Source organism: Mobula birostris, chromosome 18 (assembly GCF_030028105.1).
Source record: "Mobula birostris isolate sMobBir1 chromosome 18, sMobBir1.hap1, whole genome shotgun sequence".
Taxonomy (NCBI): Eukaryota; Metazoa; Chordata; class Chondrichthyes; order Myliobatiformes; family Myliobatidae; genus Mobula; species Mobula birostris.
In genome coordinates, this window is record NC_092387.1 from 7,448,757 (window position 1) to 7,466,858 (window position 18,102).

General features: G+C 46.2%; 1 protein-coding gene across 1 annotated transcript in view; it reads left to right on the forward strand.

The window, feature by feature from the left end:
* Positions 1-18,102, forward strand: part of LOC140212239 (ras GTPase-activating-like protein IQGAP1) — a 95,825-nt gene that overhangs the window by 34,221 nt on the left and 43,502 nt on the right. Inside the window, exons 3-5 of the mRNA XM_072282963.1 lie at positions 15,395-15,551; positions 16,795-16,872; positions 17,564-17,640. Coding sequence (XP_072139064.1) covers positions 15,395-15,551; positions 16,795-16,872; positions 17,564-17,640 — 312 coding nt within the window. The remainder of the gene's footprint in view (positions 1-15,394; positions 15,552-16,794; positions 16,873-17,563; positions 17,641-18,102) is intronic.

Below are 18,102 nucleotides of genomic sequence, written 5' to 3' on the forward strand. Positions count from 1 at the left end.
TACCAGTGTACCTCCCAAGTATTTGTGCTCAGCCCCCGGGAGTGGGCCTTCCAGCCATCGCCTGACCCATGAGTGCTGGGGTTGGTGGGATGTGTTCTTGGTAGCCAGCACAGACTAGCTGGGCTGAAGGGCCTGTTTCTGAACGGCGCAGGTCCAATTGAGAGAGTTTGCTGCAAGCTGCCACGTTTCCATCAGGTGATTCAGCACTCGGGTGAGTCTGAGACGTCCCGAGATGTGAGAAATGCAAATTCGACGGGTGGAGCTCAGCCCAGGCAGGAGGAACTGCTCAAAGAGAGATAGATACAGATGTCACTGAGACGCCCCTTGTGGGATCGTGTGTGTGTGTGTGTGTGTGTGTGTGTGTGTGTGTGTGTGTGTGTGTGAACAGAGGTGTGTCACTCAGAGCGCAGCAGAACCCTCGGGCAGGTTTGGTTCTCACTGTCTGCTCATGAGCCGTTCTCTCTCGACCCCAGTTACAAATGTTACTTCTCCAACTTACTGTCTTTTTCCCCTTCGCCCCTCCCTCTTCATTGCCCCACTCTGGCCTCTTACCACCTGTCCATTACCACCCCTGGGCCCCCTCCTCCTCTTTCTCCCGTGATCCACCCTCCTCTCCTACCAGATTCCTTCTTCATCTGACCCCTTCCTTTTCTGTCCTGATGAAGGGTCTCAGCCCACTACACTAAGTGTTTATTTCTCTCCATAGATGCCGCCTGACCCGCTGAGTTCCTCCAGCATTCAGTGTGTTAAAAACATTATTTATTTTTTATTTACAGATGCAGCACAGTAACAAGTCCTTCAAGCCCGACAATCCCATGCTGCCCAGCCGTACACAAGACCATAAGATATAGGAGCAGAAGTAGGCCATTCGGCCCATCGAGTCTGCTCCACCATTCAATCATGGGCTGATCCAATTCTTCCAGACATCCCCACCCCCTTACCTTCACTCCATACCCTTTGATGCCCTGGCTAATCAAGAACCTATCTTTCTCTGCCTTAAATACACCCAATGACTTGGCCTCCACAGCCGCTTGTGACGACAAATTCCACAGATTTATCACCCTCTGACCAAAGTAATTTCTCTGCATCTCAGTTCTAAAAGGCGTCCTTCAATCCTGAAGTTATGCCCTCTTATCCTGGAATCCCCTACCATGGGAAATAACTTTGCTATATCTAGATGAGGCATATAGATGAGGGTAGTGCAGTGGATGTGATCTATATGGATTTTGGTAAGGCATTTGACAAGGTTCCACACAGTAGGCTTATTCAGAAAGTCAGAAGGCATGGGATCCAGGGAGGTTTGGCCAGATGGATTCAGAATTGGCTTGCCTGCAGAAGGCAGAGGGTGGTGGTGGAGGGAGTACATTCAGATTGGAGGATTGTGACTAGTGGTGTCCCACAAGGATCTGTTCTGGGACCTCTACTTTTTGTGATTTTTATTAACGACCTGGATGTGGAGGTAGAAGGGTGGGTTGGCAAGTTTGCAGACGACACAAAGGTTGGTGGTGTTGTAGATAGTGTAGAGGATTGTCAAAGATTGCAGAGAGACATTGATAGGATGCAGAAGTGGGCTGAGAAGTGGCAGATGGAGTTCAACCCGGAGAAGTGTGAGGTGGTACACTTTGGCAGGACAAACTCCAAGGCAGAGTACAAAGTAAATGGCAGGATACTTGGTAGTGTGGAGGAGCAGAGGGATCTGGGGATACAGGTCCACAGATCCCTGAAAGTTGCCTCACAGGTGGATAGGGTAGTTAAGAAAGCTTATGGGGTGTTAGCTTTCATAAGTCGAGGGATAGAGTTTAAGAGTCACGATGTAATGATGCAGCTCTATAAAACTCTGGTTAGGCCACACTTGGAGTACTGTGTCCAGTTCTGGTTGCCTCACTATAGGAAGGATGTGGAAACATTGGAAAGGGTACAGAGGAGATTTACCAGGATGCTGCCTGGTTTAGAGAGTATGCATTATGATCAAAGATTAAGGGAGCTAGGGCTTTACTCTTTGGAGAGAAGGAGGATGAGAGGAGACATGATAGAGGTGTACAAGATAATAAGAGGAACAGATGGAGTAGATAGCCAGCGCCTCTTCCCCAGGGCACCACTGCTCAGTACAAGAGGATATGGCTTTAAGGTAAGCGGTGGGAAGTTCAAGGGGGATATGAGAGGAAGGTTTTTTACTCAGAGAGTGGTTGGTGCGTGGAATGCACTGCCTGAGTCAGTGGTGGAGGCAGATACACTCGTGAAGTTTAAGGGACTACTAGACAGGTATATGGAGGAATTTAAGGTGGGGGCTTATATAGGAGGCAGGGTTTGAGGGTCGGCACAACATTGTGGGCCGAAGGGCTTGTACTGCGCTGTACTATGTTCTTTGTTCTATCTAATCTGTTCAGGCCTTTTAACATTTGGGATGTTTCTATAAGATCTCCCCACATTCTCCTGAACTCCAGGGAATACAGCTAAAGAGCTGCCAATTATGTTCCTCATACATTAAACCTTTCATACTTGGAATCATTCTCATGAACCTTCTCTGAACCCTCTCCAATGTCAGTATATCCTTTCTAAAATAAGGAGCCCAAAACTGCACATAATACTCCGTGTGGTCTCATGAGTGCCTTATAGAGCCTCAACGTCACATCCCTGCTCTTATATTCTGTACTCTAGAAATGAATGCCAACATTGCATTCGCCTTCTTCACAAACAACTCAACCTGGAGATTTAACTTTTAGGGCATCCTTTGCATCTCTGCATTTTGAATTCTCTCCCCATCTAAATAATAGTCTTCCCGTTTATTTCTTCCACCAAAGTGCATGACCATACACCTTCCAACATTGTATTTCATTTGCCACTTCTTTGCCCATTCCCCTAAACTATCTAAGTCTCTCTGTTTCCTCAACACTACCTGCTCCTCCACCTATCTTTGTATCATCGGCAAATTTAGCCACAAATCCATTAATCCCATAGTCCAGATTATTGACATACATTGTAAAAAGCAGCAGTCCTAACACCAACTCCTGCGGAACTCCACTGGTAACCGGCAGCCAGCCAGAATAGGATCCCTTTATTCCCACTCTCTGTTTTCTGCCAACCAGCCAATGCTCCACCCACGCGAGTAACTTCCCTGTAATTCCATGGGCTGTTATCTTGCTAAACAGCCTCATGTGCGGCACCTTGTCAAATGCCTTCTGAAAATCCAAGTACACTACGTCTACTGCATCTCTTTTGTCTACTCTGCTTGTAATTTCCTCAAGGAATTGCTGTAGGTTAGTCAGGCAGGATTTTCCTTTCAGGAAACCATGCTGGCTTTGGCCTATCTTGTCATGTGCCTCCAGGTGCTCTGTAATCTCATCCTTAACAATCGATTCCAACAACTTCCCAACCACTGATGTCAGGCTAACAGATCTATTGTTTCCTTTCTGCTGCCTTCCATGTGGGATGAATCCCATGTAGCCTTGAAGAAATCCATAAGATAGGGGAGCAGAATTAGGCCATTTATCCCATCAAGTCTGCTCCACCATTTCATCACGGCTGATCTAATCTTCCTGTCAGCCCCGATCTCTTTCTCCCCGTATCCCTTCATGCCCTGACCAGTCAAGAATCTATCAACCTCTGCCTTAAATATACATGAAGACTTGGCCTCCACAGTTACCTGTGGCAAAGAATTCCACAGGTTCACAACTCTCTGGCTAAACAAATTCCTCCTCATCTCCATTCTAAAAGGACACCCTTCTATTTTGAGGCTGTGTCCTTTGGTCTTAGACTCTCCCACCAAAGGAATCATTCTCTCCACATCCACTCTATCAAGGCCTTTCACCATTTGATAGGTTTTAGTGAGGTCATCCTCATCCTGAATTCCAGTGAATATAGACCCAAAACCATCACACACTCTTCATATGACAGGCATTCAATCCTGAAATTATTTTCGTGAACCTCCTTTGAACCCTGTCTAGTTTTAGCACATCCGTTCTAAGACAAGGGGCCCAAAACTTCTCATAATACGCCAAGTGAGGTCTTACTCAAGCTTTATAAAGTCTCAACATTATATCCTTGCTTTTATATTCTATTCCTCTTGAAATGAATGCTAACATTGCATTTGTCTTCCTCACCATATACTCGACCTGCAGGTTAACCTTTAGGGAGTTCTGCACAAGGACTCGAGTCCCTTTGCACCTCACCTTTTTTGTATTTTCTCTCCATTTAGAAAATAGTCAACCCTTGCATTTCTTCAACCAAAGTGCATGACCATACAGTTCCCGACACTGTATTCCATCTGCCATTTCTTTGCCCATTCTCCTAATCTGTCTAAGTCCTTCTGTAGCCTCTCTACTTCCTCAAAACTACCTGACCCTCCACCTATCTTCATATCACCTGCAAACTTTGCAACAATGCCATTATCCAAATCATTGACATATAACATAAAAAGAATCGATCCCAGCACAGATCCCTGTAGAGCGCCACTTGTCATCAGCAACCAACAAGAAAAGGCTCCCTTTATTCCCACGCTTTGCCTCCTGCCTATCAGCCATTTCCTTATCTTTCCTGTAATACCATATAGCTTGTTAAGCAGTTTCATGTGTGGCACCTTGTCAAAGGCCTTCTGGAAAAAAACCAAGTACATGGTGTAAACTAATTCTCAGTTGTCTATCCTGCTTGTTATTTATTTAAAGAATTCCAACAGATTTGTTAGGCAAGATTTTCCATTGAGGCCTGTTTTATCATGTGCCCTGATACCTCATCCTTAGTAATCAACTCCAACTTCTTTTCAACCACTGAGGTCAGACAAACCGGCCTATGGATTCCTTTCCCTTGAAGAGTGGAGTGACATTTGCAATTTTCTGGTTCTCCGGAACCAGTGCAGAATCTGGTGATTCTTGGAAGGTCATTAGTAATGCCTCCACAATCTCCAGCCACCTTTCTGTGCCAACTCCTTACAGAGAGCCGCAGGAACTGAACACAGGTCTCTGGTGCTGTAAGTGCATTACCCTCACCACTCTGCCACTGTGCCACTCCCTGTTTTTTTTTTCAGATTAAACTAGGGAGGGGCATTAGTGATTGAGTGATGCACCAAGTGACTCATCACCAACCATCTCCAGCCACTCAGCAGTTAGTTTCAGTAGCTCGAGCCTGACCTGAAAGACCTGGTGATATGTCAGCTGTCATCTAGGGCCCTGCTGATGCCTCGTTACTTCATAGTGAACTTGTGACCAGAACGTAAAGCACCACAGCGCAGTACCAGCCCTTTGGCCTATGATAACGTACTCCGGGATCAATCTAACCCTTCCCTCTACTTTTCTTTTATCTGAGAGCATCTATAATGACTGAGACTTCCAGGCCAAGAACTGGTGGTTGGAGGCCTGGTGGGGGACTGTCCTCGTGTTGGAGGCCTGTCTGTTGTGTGTGTGCCTGGGAGGGAGCGGGGTACCTTTTAACCTACTGCAAGATCAATCAAACCCTTCCCTCTCACATAATCCTCCATTTTTCTTTCATCCATGTGCCTGTCTAAGAGTCTCTTAAATATCCCTAATGTATCTACCTTTACCTCTGCACGTGACAGCACATTCCACACACCCTCTACTCTCTTTTTTAAAAAAAAATTCCCCTGGCATTTCCCCTCGCCCCCACCAACTGTACTTTCCTCCCATCATCTTAAAATTAAGCCCCCTCCATTTCTATCCTGGGAAAATGTTTCTAGCTGTCCACTCAATCTCTGCCTCTTTATCATCTTGTATGCCGCTGTTAAGTCACCTCTCGTCCTCCAGCACTCCAAAAACAAAAGCCCTCGCTCGCTCAACCTCTCAACCTGTCCTCATAAGACATGCTCTCTAATCCAGGCAGCATCCTGGTAAATCTCCTCTGCATTCTCTCCAACTCCATCGGCATTGTAGCATAGTGGTCAGCATACGCTCTATAGGCGACCCGGGTTCAATTCCTGCTGCTTTCTGTAAGGTGTTTGCACATTCACCCCGTGACTGCGTGGGTTCCTCCGGGTGCTCTGGTTTCTGCCCACAGTCCAAAGATGTACTGGTTGGTAAGTTAATTGGTCTTTGTAAACTGTCCCGTGATTAGGCTGGGATTAAAACAGGGGATTGCAGGGCGGTGTGGCTGAAAAGGCTGGAGGGCCTCTTCCATGCCGTATCTCACTAATGATACTAAATGTTAACGAAGTTCCTGGAATGAAATAACCTGCAGATGGTGAGAAATATTGAAACATCCAGTGAAATGTGTTGTTAATGACAACAACCAACTGTCCGAGGATGTACTCGGGCAAGCCTGCAAGTGTCTAACACCAGCGTAGCATGCCCACAATTTACTGACCCTGACCCGTACATCTTTGGAATGTGGGAGGAAACCCATGTGGTTTGGGGAGAACGTGCAAACTCCTTACAGACAGCGGTGAGTATTGAAACACAGAGCGCTGGCACTGTGAAGCGTTGTACTGAGTGCTACGCTGTCATGCTGCCAGGAGGAGTCCGCTGAGATCCTGAAACTGGGCTCCGTTCCACAGGGTGGTGGCTGCTGCGTATCTGTTCACGTGTTCATACCACCACCCCCTCCCCACCATCCAAGAAGACCAATCAGTCAGTGCGATGTCTGTACCCCTGTGTATCCTCGCCTATCCTTCCTCAAGAACTGGCTCAGACCCTAACAACTCACTTCACCTCGTGTGATGTTGGACACTGGGTATATTGTGGTGATCCTTTCTACTTACTGTCTGTGGTGCCCTGTAGAGACCTCATAATCAGGTTTATTATAAGACGATAAGACCATCAGACGTAAGAGCAGAATTAAGCCATTTGGCCCATCAAGTCTGCTCCACCATTTCATCATGGCTGATCTAGTTTTCCCTCTCAGCCCCAATCTCCTACCTTCTCCCCATTTCCCTTCATGCCCTGATCCATCCAGAATCTATCAACCTCTGCCTTATATATACATGAATACTTGGCGTCCTCAGCTGCCTGTGGCAGTGAATTCCACAGATTCACCACTCTCTGACTACAGAAATTCCTCGTCATCTCCATTCTAAAAGGATGCCCTTCTATTCTGAGTCTGTGTCCTCTGGTCTTAGACTCTCTCACCACAGGAAACGTCCTCTCCACATCCACTCTATCAAGACTTTTTACCATTCGATAGGTTTCAATGAGGTCACCCCCTCATTCTTCCGAATTCTAGTGAATACCGGCCCAGAGCCATCAAACACTCTTCGTATGACAGACGATCAATCCTGGAATCATTTTCATGAACCTCTTTGAAATCCTCTCCAGTGTCAGGACATCCTTTCTAAGACAAAGGGCCCAAACCTTCTCACAGTACTCCAAGTGAGTCCTCACCAGTGCTTTATAAAGTCTCAACATTACATCCTTACAATATTATTGTAAAATTTATTGTTTTAAGACACAGCCTCAGGATAGAAGGATATTCTTTTAGAACAGAGATGAGGAGGAATTTCTTTAGCCAGAGAGTGGTAAATGGATTACCAGAGACAATTGTGGAGATCAAGTCATTGGGTATGTTTAAAGCAGAGGTTGATAGGTTCTTGATCAGTCAGGGCGTTAAAGATTACTGGGGTAGGCCGGAGAATGGGGCTGAGAGGGAAAATAAATCAGCCATATGAATGGCAGACACTTGACGGGCCAAATGGCCTAACTCTGCTCCTATGTCTTATGGTCTAATGCTTACGAGGCAACGGTTCAGTGCAAGACATGAAGAATTTCTATAAATGACAATTAAAATAAGTGAGTGAAGTGAAAGAGGAATAGGAAGGTAGTATTCAGCACGCTCAGAATCTGCTCTGCAGCAGGTGTCCAAGCTGGCTGTGCACTCAGTTCGCTTGCATTTGTGCCTCCTGGAGGAGTCAGGGTTCCATGTACATTCGGAGAGTGAGAGGCTGCAGCCCTTGTTTCTGTATTTACAGGGGCTGTTCCTCAAGTTTTCGTCACGCTCCAGCTCACATCCAGGGACGGGAATAAACAGTCAACTTTTCAGGCTGTGACCTTACTTCGTCAGAATCAGGTTTATTGTCACTGATGTATGTCATGAAATTTGTTGTTTTGCAGCCGCAGTGCGTGCAAGACAGAAAAATTACCAAATGTTACATTGGGATATATTAAAAATAAGTAACTGCTGAGAGGGTGATCATGGCTGTTCAGAACTCTGACGGCAGATGCAAAGACTCTGTTTTTAAAGTATCAGGTTTACTGGATGAGACCCTGATGAAGGGTGGTATTGGCCTGAAATATTGACTATTCATTTTCCTCTTTAGATGCTGCCCAATCTGCTGAGTTCCTCGAGCATTTTGTGTGTGTTTCTCTGGATTTCCAGCATCTGCAGAATCTCTTGTGTTTATGGTGCTCTGTATGGCAGAGGGAGGAGAGATGGGGCAAGTTGTCAGACTGGTTCTACCGAGGGTGTGTCTGGTTCACAGTGTGCTCCGCAGACAAAGCCAGCCATCTCCGCTTAACAGACCTATGACTTCTGCAAACAAACACCCACTGTCACAGTTCCAAATGCATTGTGTTGAACTGGTTGGATAGATACTGTACTCCCATTCAGCTGGAGTTATTTTCCCCTTCACTTAAAGGAGCATTTGGTTAGGTAGGATAATGTAACAGTTAGTGTAACACTATTACAGCACCGGGGTGCATGGGGCGTCCAGGGAGGGGGTAGCCCCTCTTGTCGTGGCCATTCCGAGGTAGCCCACTCACCTTTGGTCCCCCCGGACACTCGACTCTCACCTGTAGCTCCAAGTAGCTGTTTGCATGCGAGTGGCCACGTGGCATGGATGGGCGAGCCAAACCAGGTTAGAGTAATTGGCGGGCTTCATACACCGGCGAGGTCGGGACGTGGCTGTCAGCTCCCATAGATTGGGCAGATGAGATCTGCAACGCTCCATGGAAGGCAAAGAGCGTGACAAGGCACAGGAGAACTCATGTTCGTCCACTGCAACCGGGAGACAAACTGTTCGTACCACTGAACCCGGACTTCTGAGGGAGAGATAGTGGAACTGCCCCAGTGCAAAGTTTTCTGCTTCAAAAACTCTCCTGCACAGGTTCCCTGTCTTTGCCGGACGCGATGGAAAAGCAATCAATGAATCGTTACAGCACCAGCAAACCGGGTTCAGTTCGGCACTTGTCCGTTAGGAGTTTGTACGTTTTCTCTGTGACCACGTGGGTTTCCTCTGGGTGCTCAGTTTCACGTCCCAAAGACGTACCAGTTAGAGGATGAATTGCTCATGTGGTGTAATTGGGTGGCTCAGGGCCTGTTACCGTGATGTATCTCTGAATAAAATTCAAAAATAGTACCTCCTCCTGAGCACTGGATTCTGGGCCTTCCTTTTTATCCGCAAGTCTCTGGATTTAATGCTTTGCTTTAAAATAATATCGTCAACACAAAAATTCCAAGTTAAAATAGAAAGTGCCAGAAACACAGGTTTTGAGAGCATTCTGGGAAAGAGAATGTGAAGTTTCACATCTGCTCCACAGACGCTGCCTGACCTGCTGAGTGTTTCCAGCCTTCCTGGGAAACACCAGTTCTCCAAGGATTCCAGAATCAGAATTGGGTTTAATATCACCAGCATAATGTTGTGAAATCTGTTGGTTTCCAGAAGCAAGAAGAGAGGGAAAATTAGTGAGGTTTGTTCAGAAATCTGATGGTGGAGGGGAAGAAGCTGTTACTGAAATGTGTGTGTCTTTAATGCCTCCTCCTTGATGGTGGCAATGAGAAGAGGCCATGTCCTGGGTGATGGAAGCTGCCTTTTTGAGGCATCGCACCTTGAAGGTGTCTTCGATGCTGGGGAAGCTAGTGCCGATGGCGGAGCTGGCTGAGTTTACAACGTTCTGCAGCTTTTTCCGATCCTGTGCAGTGGCCCATCCAGTGAGCCAGCTGGCTCCCTGCTTCCTCCCCTGGGGCCCTGAGTACTGAAGAGTCTTTGGAAGGGGGCCAGGCAGGAGGCCAGCTCAGTGCTGCCCCCTTACCCTTCGCCTCAGTGCTTGAAGGCTGTGCCCCTTCGAGTGGGATTCGAACCTCTGACTTGGCAGAGGTCCTGCTTTCTCCTTCCGTGATGCCAAAAGCGGGCCATGTGTCCCGGTGTGTGGCAGCTCCTCATGTTTCCCTTGCCACCTGCCGATGAAATAAAGAGGCTTCCCTCGAGATCCAGCTGTCAGAACCCCGCACGGTGGGCGGAAATTCGAGCCATTGTTGTTCATTCCCTTTCCAGCTGCATAAGAGACAGGAGGGAGACCCGTACGGGAGCCTGACGACCCACTTGGTTCAGTAACAGCTCCTTCCCCACTGCCAGCACAATCAGAATCAGGTTTATTATCACTGACATATTTCACAAAATTGGTTATTTTCTGGCAGCAGTGCAGTGCCATGCATGGAAAATTTCTGAGTTACCAAAATAAAAGTAGCAAAAGTGGAATAGTGAGATGGTGAACATTGTCCATTCAGAAATCTGATGGCCGAGGGATAGAAGGTGTTTGTGAAACACTGAGTGTGTGTCTTCAACTCCTGTACCTCTTTGATGGAAGCAATAAAAAGAGGGTATGTCGTGAGTGATGGGGTCCGTAATGATGGACGCTGCCTTTTTGAGAACAGTCTCTTTTAAAAAAAAATATTAATTCTACCTCGGACTATATTTCCTTCAACTTGCTTTATCCTTAAGTTTTGCTGATCAGTCCAACTCTTCATGACCTCTCATGGACTCCTGCACATCAAGCCTTCTATGTTCTCTGGTCACTTTTATCAATAAGGTTTTCTTGGCAAATTACTGGAGTGGGTTTCTGTTTCCTTCTCCAGTGGACCATATTTAGTCTGCCCTCTCTGCCGTTAGCTGGCCGGTGGCGTAGTGGCATCAGTGCCGAACTTCAGAGGGAAGGTTCCTAAATTCGAATCCAGCCAGCTCCCTCGCACGCTTTCCATCCGTGCTGGGTTGAGCGTCGAGCTAGCAACTGGGCCTCATAAAAATAAGAAAGCCTGCTAAAAAAAAACGCCGTCATGACGGCGTCCCGATGACTCCACTCAGAGTTACGGGCTTTCTTCTTCTTCTCTGCCATGACCTGTCCATCTTGAATAGCTCTGGATACGGTGTAGCTCATAGCCTCACTGAGATACACAAGCCCCCTCACCACGACAAGGTAACGGTCCACGAGGAGGGTCCTTGTGTTTAGCTTTCTTTATTCTGTCCTGTGAAGTATGCATAATGTATGTTAAATTCAGGATCAGGGTTCCGCTTTACTCGCCACGCACGTTTACATGTGTTAGAAATGAGCTGTAGTGCTTTGGAATGACATACTGCAAAAAACACCATTCAAGAATAAATAACCATATAAAAGCAAGTCGGAGGTTGAAATGTGGGTATGGAATAAATCTCAGCATGGATTTACAATGTAAACACCATTATAAAAAGTGCTTTAAAATGCATACAGGGCAGTGATTGAGGTGGCCGGGGTGCTAACTGGAATGGTTGATCAGATTAAATGCCTGAGGGAAGAAATTTTTTTAAATGGTGGGAAGTTTTTGTTCTAGTAGCCCTGTAGCACTTTCCGGAAGGGAGCTTTAGGAAAAGGCAGTCATATTTGTACTGTTCACAGTTTTTATGCCCACAGCAATAAACTTGTAATGGTGTTGCACCTTCATCAGCGTTGCAGGAGGTGACTCACTCTCACCTACTCACTCCTCATTTCACTCCGCATTTCACTGTGTGTTTCAAGATTCAAGGTTGTTTCATGTCACTTCCTGTGCGCAAGTGTAAAGGGGAACAAAATAATTGTTACTCCAGATCTGATACAGCACAAAAAATAATAAGATAAAGAACACAGTAATAAAAAAAATTAAAATTAAACGCCTGAGATAGCTTGTATGCATAGATTGATTGTATGTCCATAAGGTGATGCTAGGCACAGGAGTCTCTGTATATATTAGTGGGATTGTATTACAGACCACCCAATAGTCAACGAGACTTGGAAGAGCAAATCTGCAGAGAGATAGCAGGCAACTGCAGGAAACATAAAGTTGTGGCGGTAGGGGATTTTAATTTTCCATACATTGATTGGGACTCCCATACTGTTAGGGGTCTAGATGGTTTAGAGTTTGTAAAATGTGTTCAGGAAAGTTTTCTAAATCAATATATAGAGGGACCAACTAGAAGGGATGCAATATTGGATCTCCTGTTAGGAAACGAATTAGGGCAAGTGACAGAAGTCTGTGTAGGGGAGCACTTTGGTTCCAGTGATCATAACACCATTAGTTTCAATTTGATCATGGACAAGGATAGATCTGGTCCTCGGGTTGAGGTTCTGAACTGGAAGAAGGCCAAATTTGAAGAAATGAGAAAGGATTGAAAAAGCGTGGATTGGGACAGGTTGTTCTCTGGCAAAGATGTGATTGGTAGGTGGGAAGCCTTCAAAGGGGAAATTTTGAGAGTGCAGAGTTTGTATGTTCCTGTCAGGATTAAAGACAAATTGAATAGGAATAAGGAACCTTGGTTCTCAAGGGATATTGCAACTCTGATAAAGAAGAAGAGGGAGTTGTATGAAATGTATAGGAAACAGGGGGTAGATCAGGTGCTTGAGGAGTATAAGAAGTGCAAGAAAATACTTAAGAAAGAAATCAGGAGGGCTAAAAGAAGACATGAGGTTCCCTTGGCAGTCAAAGTGAAGGATAATCCAAAGAGCTTTTACAAGTATATTAAGAGCAAAAGGATTGTAAGGGATAAAATTGGTCCTCTTGAAGATCAAAGTGGTCGGCTTTGTGCGGAACCAAAGGAAATGGGGGAGATCTTAAATAGGTTTTTTGCGTCTGTATTTACTAAGGAAGCTGGCATGAAATCTATGGAATTGAGGGAATCAAGTAGTGAGACCATGGAAACTGTACAGATTGAAAAGGAGGAGGCCCTGGCAGAAATATTTAAAATGTCGCTGTCTACGGGTGAAGTGCCGGAGGATTGGAGAGTGGCTCATGTTGTTCTGTTGTTTAAAAAAGGATCGAAAAGTAATCTGGGAAATTATAGGCCGGTGAGTTTAATGTCAGTAGTAGGTAAGTTATTGGAGGGAGTACTAAGAGACAGAATCTACAAGCATTTGGATAGACAGGGGCTTATTAGGGAGAGTCAAATTGGCTTTGTGCGTGGTTGGTCATGTTTGACCAATCTGTTGGAGTTTTTCGAGGAGGTTACCAGGAAAGTGGATGAAGGGAAGGCAGTGGATATTGTCTACATGGACTTCAGTAAGGCCTTTGACAAGGTCCCGCATGGGAGGTTAGTTAGGAAAATTCAGTCGCTAGGTATACATGGAGAGGTGGTAAATTGGATTAGACATTGGCTCGATGGAAGAAGCCAGAGAGTGGTAGTAGAGAATTGCTTCTCTGAGTGGAGGCCTGTGACTAGTAGTGTGCCACAGGGATCAGTGCTGGGTCCATTGTTATTTGTCATCTATATCAATGATCTGGATGATAATGTGGTAAATTGGATCAGCAAGTTTGCTGATGATACAAAGATTGGAGGTGTAGTAGACAGTGAGGAAGGTTTTCAGAGCCTGCAGAGGGACTTAGACCAGCTGGAAAAATGGGCTGAAAAATGGCAGATGGAGTTTAATACTGACAAGTGTGAAATATTGTATGTTGGAAGGACAAACCAAGGTAGAACATACAGGGTTAATGGTAAGGCACTGAGGAGTGCAGTAGAACAGATGGATCTGGGAATACAGATACAAAATTCTCTAAAAGTGGCGTAGATAGGTAGATAGGGTCGTAAAGAGAGCTTTTGGTACATTGGCCTTTATTAATCAAAGTATTGAGTATAAGAGCTGAAATGTTATGATGAGGTTGTATAAGGCATTGGTGAGGCCGAATCTGGAGTATTGTGTTCAGTTTTGGTCACCAAATTACAGGAAGGATATAAATAAGGTTGAAAGAGTGCAGAGAAGGTTTACAAGGATGTTGCCGGGACTTGAGAAACTCAGTTACAGAGAAAGGTTGAATAGGTTAGGACTTTATTCCCTGGAGCGTAGAAGAATGAGGGGAGATTTGATAGAGGTATATAAAATTATGATGGGTATAGATAGAGTGAATGCAAGCAGGCTTTTTCCACTGAGGCAAGGGGAGAAAAAAACCAGAGGACATGGGTTAAGGGTGAGGGGGGGGGGGAAGTTTAAAGGGAACATTAGGCGGGGCTTCTTCACACAGAGAGTGGTGGGAGTATGGAATGAGCTGCCAGACGAGGTGGTAAATGCGGGTTCTTTTTTAACATTTAAGAATAAATTGGACAGATACATGGATGGGAGGTGTATGGAGGGATATGGTCCGTGTGCAGGTCAGTGGGACTAGGCAGAAAATGGTTCGGCACAGCCAAGAAGGGCCAAAAGGTCTGTTTCTGTGCTGAGTTTCTATGGTTTTTTCTATGGTTTTCTATAAGGTGACTCTGACAGTTAATGATAAAGTAGTGGTGGTTGGGGGTGTGGAGTGGAGAGTGTTAGTGGGTGGAGGTGTTGATCAGCCTTGCTGCTTGGAGAAAGTACCTGTTTTTGAGTTGGTGGTCCTGGCGTGGATGTTACGTAGCCTCCTCCCTGATGGGAGTGGGGCAGACAGTCCCTGAGCAGGGTGGGTGGAATCTGTCATGAAGTTTTGATGCGTGTGTGATAAATCTTAAATCTTGAAATAAGGGGCAACTCATGATGGGCAGTAAATTCTGGCGTTGTTGGGAATGCCCAGATAAGAAAATTCCAAGTAAAAACTTGTCTTTGTTGTTGGCTGAGCAGATGTGAGGACCAGGAACTAACTGTTGAGTTCAGACATTGCTAAGTTGATCTGTGGGGCCTCTGAGGAGGTTAGTCAGCCGGCAGAGTGGTCTCCCGGGATTACAGTGCACATACCATTCCCATGGGAAGCAGCTCGTGCCTGACTTCACTATGGCCCATCTCCCGCTGCTCACCAATCCACACCGATTATCTTCCCTGACCAGACCTCCATGTAATCCACAGGCTTGAGATGACCTACTCTGGGTTCCTTACTGCAGAAGGGTCACTGATGTAACAGGATACCCGTCTTACTCCCCTACCCCCATCTTCACCCTTCCCCAGTCTCCCCCTCTACTCCTCTCCCTAACTCTCTCCCTCCCCCATGTCACTCTCTCTCTGTCATCCCTCCCTCTCTTGTGCTCTCCATATTTTGTTCTCTCCCCTCTCTGCTCCCTCTCCCATTCCCTCCTTCAAGCTCTCTTCTCCTCTCCTTCCCCATTCTCTCATTCATTGTTCTACCTCCACTTGCCCTCTCGACTTCCTCCTCCCATTGTATCCTGAATTTGTCAATACTGAACGACTCTGCAGCCAGTTGGTATAATCTCCCCCCACCCCCCCCCCCCCATTCTCTCTGCCTCTGTAACCATTCTCTCTGACTCTCTGTTTTTCAGTTGGATGGAGGCCTGTTTGGACGAAGAGCTCCCTCCCACAACCGAGCTGGAAGAAGGTCTGAGAAACGGTGTCTATCTGGCCAAACTGGGCAACTTCTTCAGCCCAAACGTGGTGTCCCGCAAAAAGATTTACGACTGTGAGCAAACCAGATACAAGGTAACATTCTCGCGTCTGGGGCAGCTCTTCACGTGGGCAAACAGGCATCTGGGTAGCATCCACTGCACTGGATGTCACAGGGCTTCAGAATCCTGGACCACGGACAAGCAGTGGCCATTCTCTGTGCCCGCGGGGTATTTATTTATTTTCAGATTACAGCAGGGAGAGGCTGTCCTGTGCCTTCGTGCTACACTGCCAACAAACCATTGATTTAACCCACTCTAATCGCAGGACAATCTACAGTGATCAATTAACCTACTAACCGGAATGTCTTTGGACTGCAGTTGTGGACCGATCTTCACCCCTTGTGTTCAGTGTAGGAGCTGACATGGAACATGGAGCTTTACAGCACAGTCCACGATGTAGTGCCAACCTTGTAACCTACTCTCAGAGGGCTTGCAGTTGTATATTGGTGAGGCTGCACTTGGGAGTATTGTGCACATTTTGGTCATCCTGATTTTGGAAAGACATCATTGAGCTGGAAAAAGAATAAAGAAGATTTACAGGAATGTTGTCATGACAGGAGGGTCAAAGTTTAAGGGAGAAGTTGGGAGTTATTACTGAATGGGTCAGACTGAGGGGTTATTGTATTAGAGGTGTATAAAATAATGAGGGACTTGGATAGGGTGAATGTGCATAGCCCTATATCAATTAAAAGTGTTATGTGCAAGGAAAAACAGTCATATCCAGGGAAAACGCTCTTGTATCCAGGGATGCTGACAGGGAAAGGTTTAAAAGAGGGTGGTGCATCTATAGAACGAGCTGACAGAGAAATAGTTGAGATAGGTACAATAACAACATTTGGACAGGTATGTGGACAGAAAGGGGTTCCCAACCTTTTTTTATGCTGTAGACCAATACCATTACGCGAGGGGTCCATGAACCCCAAGTTGGGACCCCCTGGTTTGGAGGGATTTGGGCTAAACATGGGGAAATGGGAACGAGCTCAGCTTGACACCTTGGTAAGTATGAACGAGTTGGGCTGAAGGATCTCTTTGCCTGCTGTCTCACTCTGTGAAGGTGGAACTTGCACACTCTCACACTAAGTGGTCCTGCGACTGGAGTTCATGGGAACGGAAAGGAACGTGCTGGTGGAGGGAGGAGAAGGGTGGTGAGGGGCTGGTCAGGCCAGATGGGCTGTGTGCCCAGACTGCCACTTCTGGACGGGTGGATTGTTGTGGGCTCTGGCTCTCCGGAAGAAGTAGGTGCTTGCATGTCTGAATGTCTGTCTTTTCTTTACCAGGCCACCGGACTGCACTTTCGACACACGGACAACACCATCCAGTGGTTCAACGCCATGTCGAAAATTGGGCTGCCCAAGGTGAGGATTCCCACTGCTCTCCTCACGTCATTCTGGAAAGGAGCAGGAAGGGAAGATCAACAGTGACAAATCCTTGGGAAAAGATCCCAATGGGTCGTCCCCTGTGTAAATAATCTGCCCTCCCCCCGCCCCAACCCTCATTATCACTGACGTATCTCAGCAAATTCATTGTTTTGTGGCAGCAGTACAGTGCAAAACAAAAACTACACAATAAGAAATATATAAAAATATAAATAAACAATGCAAAAAGAGCAAAATAGTGAGATTTTGCTGTCCATTCAGAAATTTGAGTGTTCCTACAATGTTGAGTGTGTTTTCAGGCTCCTGTGCTGCCTCCTTGATGGTTGGATTGTGTCTTTGAATTTCCTGACTCACTCTGTGACTGCCTGGAAATTCCAGCCATGGAGTTGTCCAGTGTGGAATTCCAGGCACCCTTTCCCTTCTCCTGGTTGTTGAGAAGCTTTGGGTGCATTGCAGACAAATCAGAGGCCTCAGCATTCTGCCGTACAATGCACACACACTGCTGAGTGATAAAAAGTCGGAGTTCAGCAGCATAAAGTGAGTGTTGCACTTGGCCAGCCTGTTCCTCAAGCAGGACGTGTGATTTTTTTTTCCAGCAGTAACTCTGGCTGAGCTTTCCATTTGTCTAGATGAGTATTTCATTGATAATTATCTGTTTCATTTGTTGTAGATTTTTTATCCTGAGACAACAGACGTCTACGACAGGAAGAACATGCCACGGTGCATCTACTGTATCCACGCCCTCAGGTATGGCCGCTTTGCGTGAGCCGTCTGTGGCATTTGCTGCCACTTTTCCCTTTTGATTGTATGGGTCGACAATTTCGAGTGTGTGAGCGGCATGGTAGCGTAACACTTCACAGCACCAGTGATCACCGATCGGGGTTCTATTCCCGTCGCTGTCTCTGAGAAGTTTGTACGATCCCCACCGTGACCATGTGGGTTTCCTCCGGGTGCTCTGGTTTTTTCCTACAGTTCAAAGACGTACCAGTCAGGGTTAGTGAGTTATGGGCATGCCACGTTGGCACTGGAAGCATTGTGACACTTGCAGACTATGCCCAGCATATCCTCGGACTGTGTTGGTCATTGGTGCAAAAAGAGCATTTCACTATATGTTTCAATGAACATATGACCGATAACGCTCAGTTTTAAATCATAAACCTTTAAATCTTTACTTGGGTAAGGAGGGAGGCTGTGCCTGAATGTCAGAGA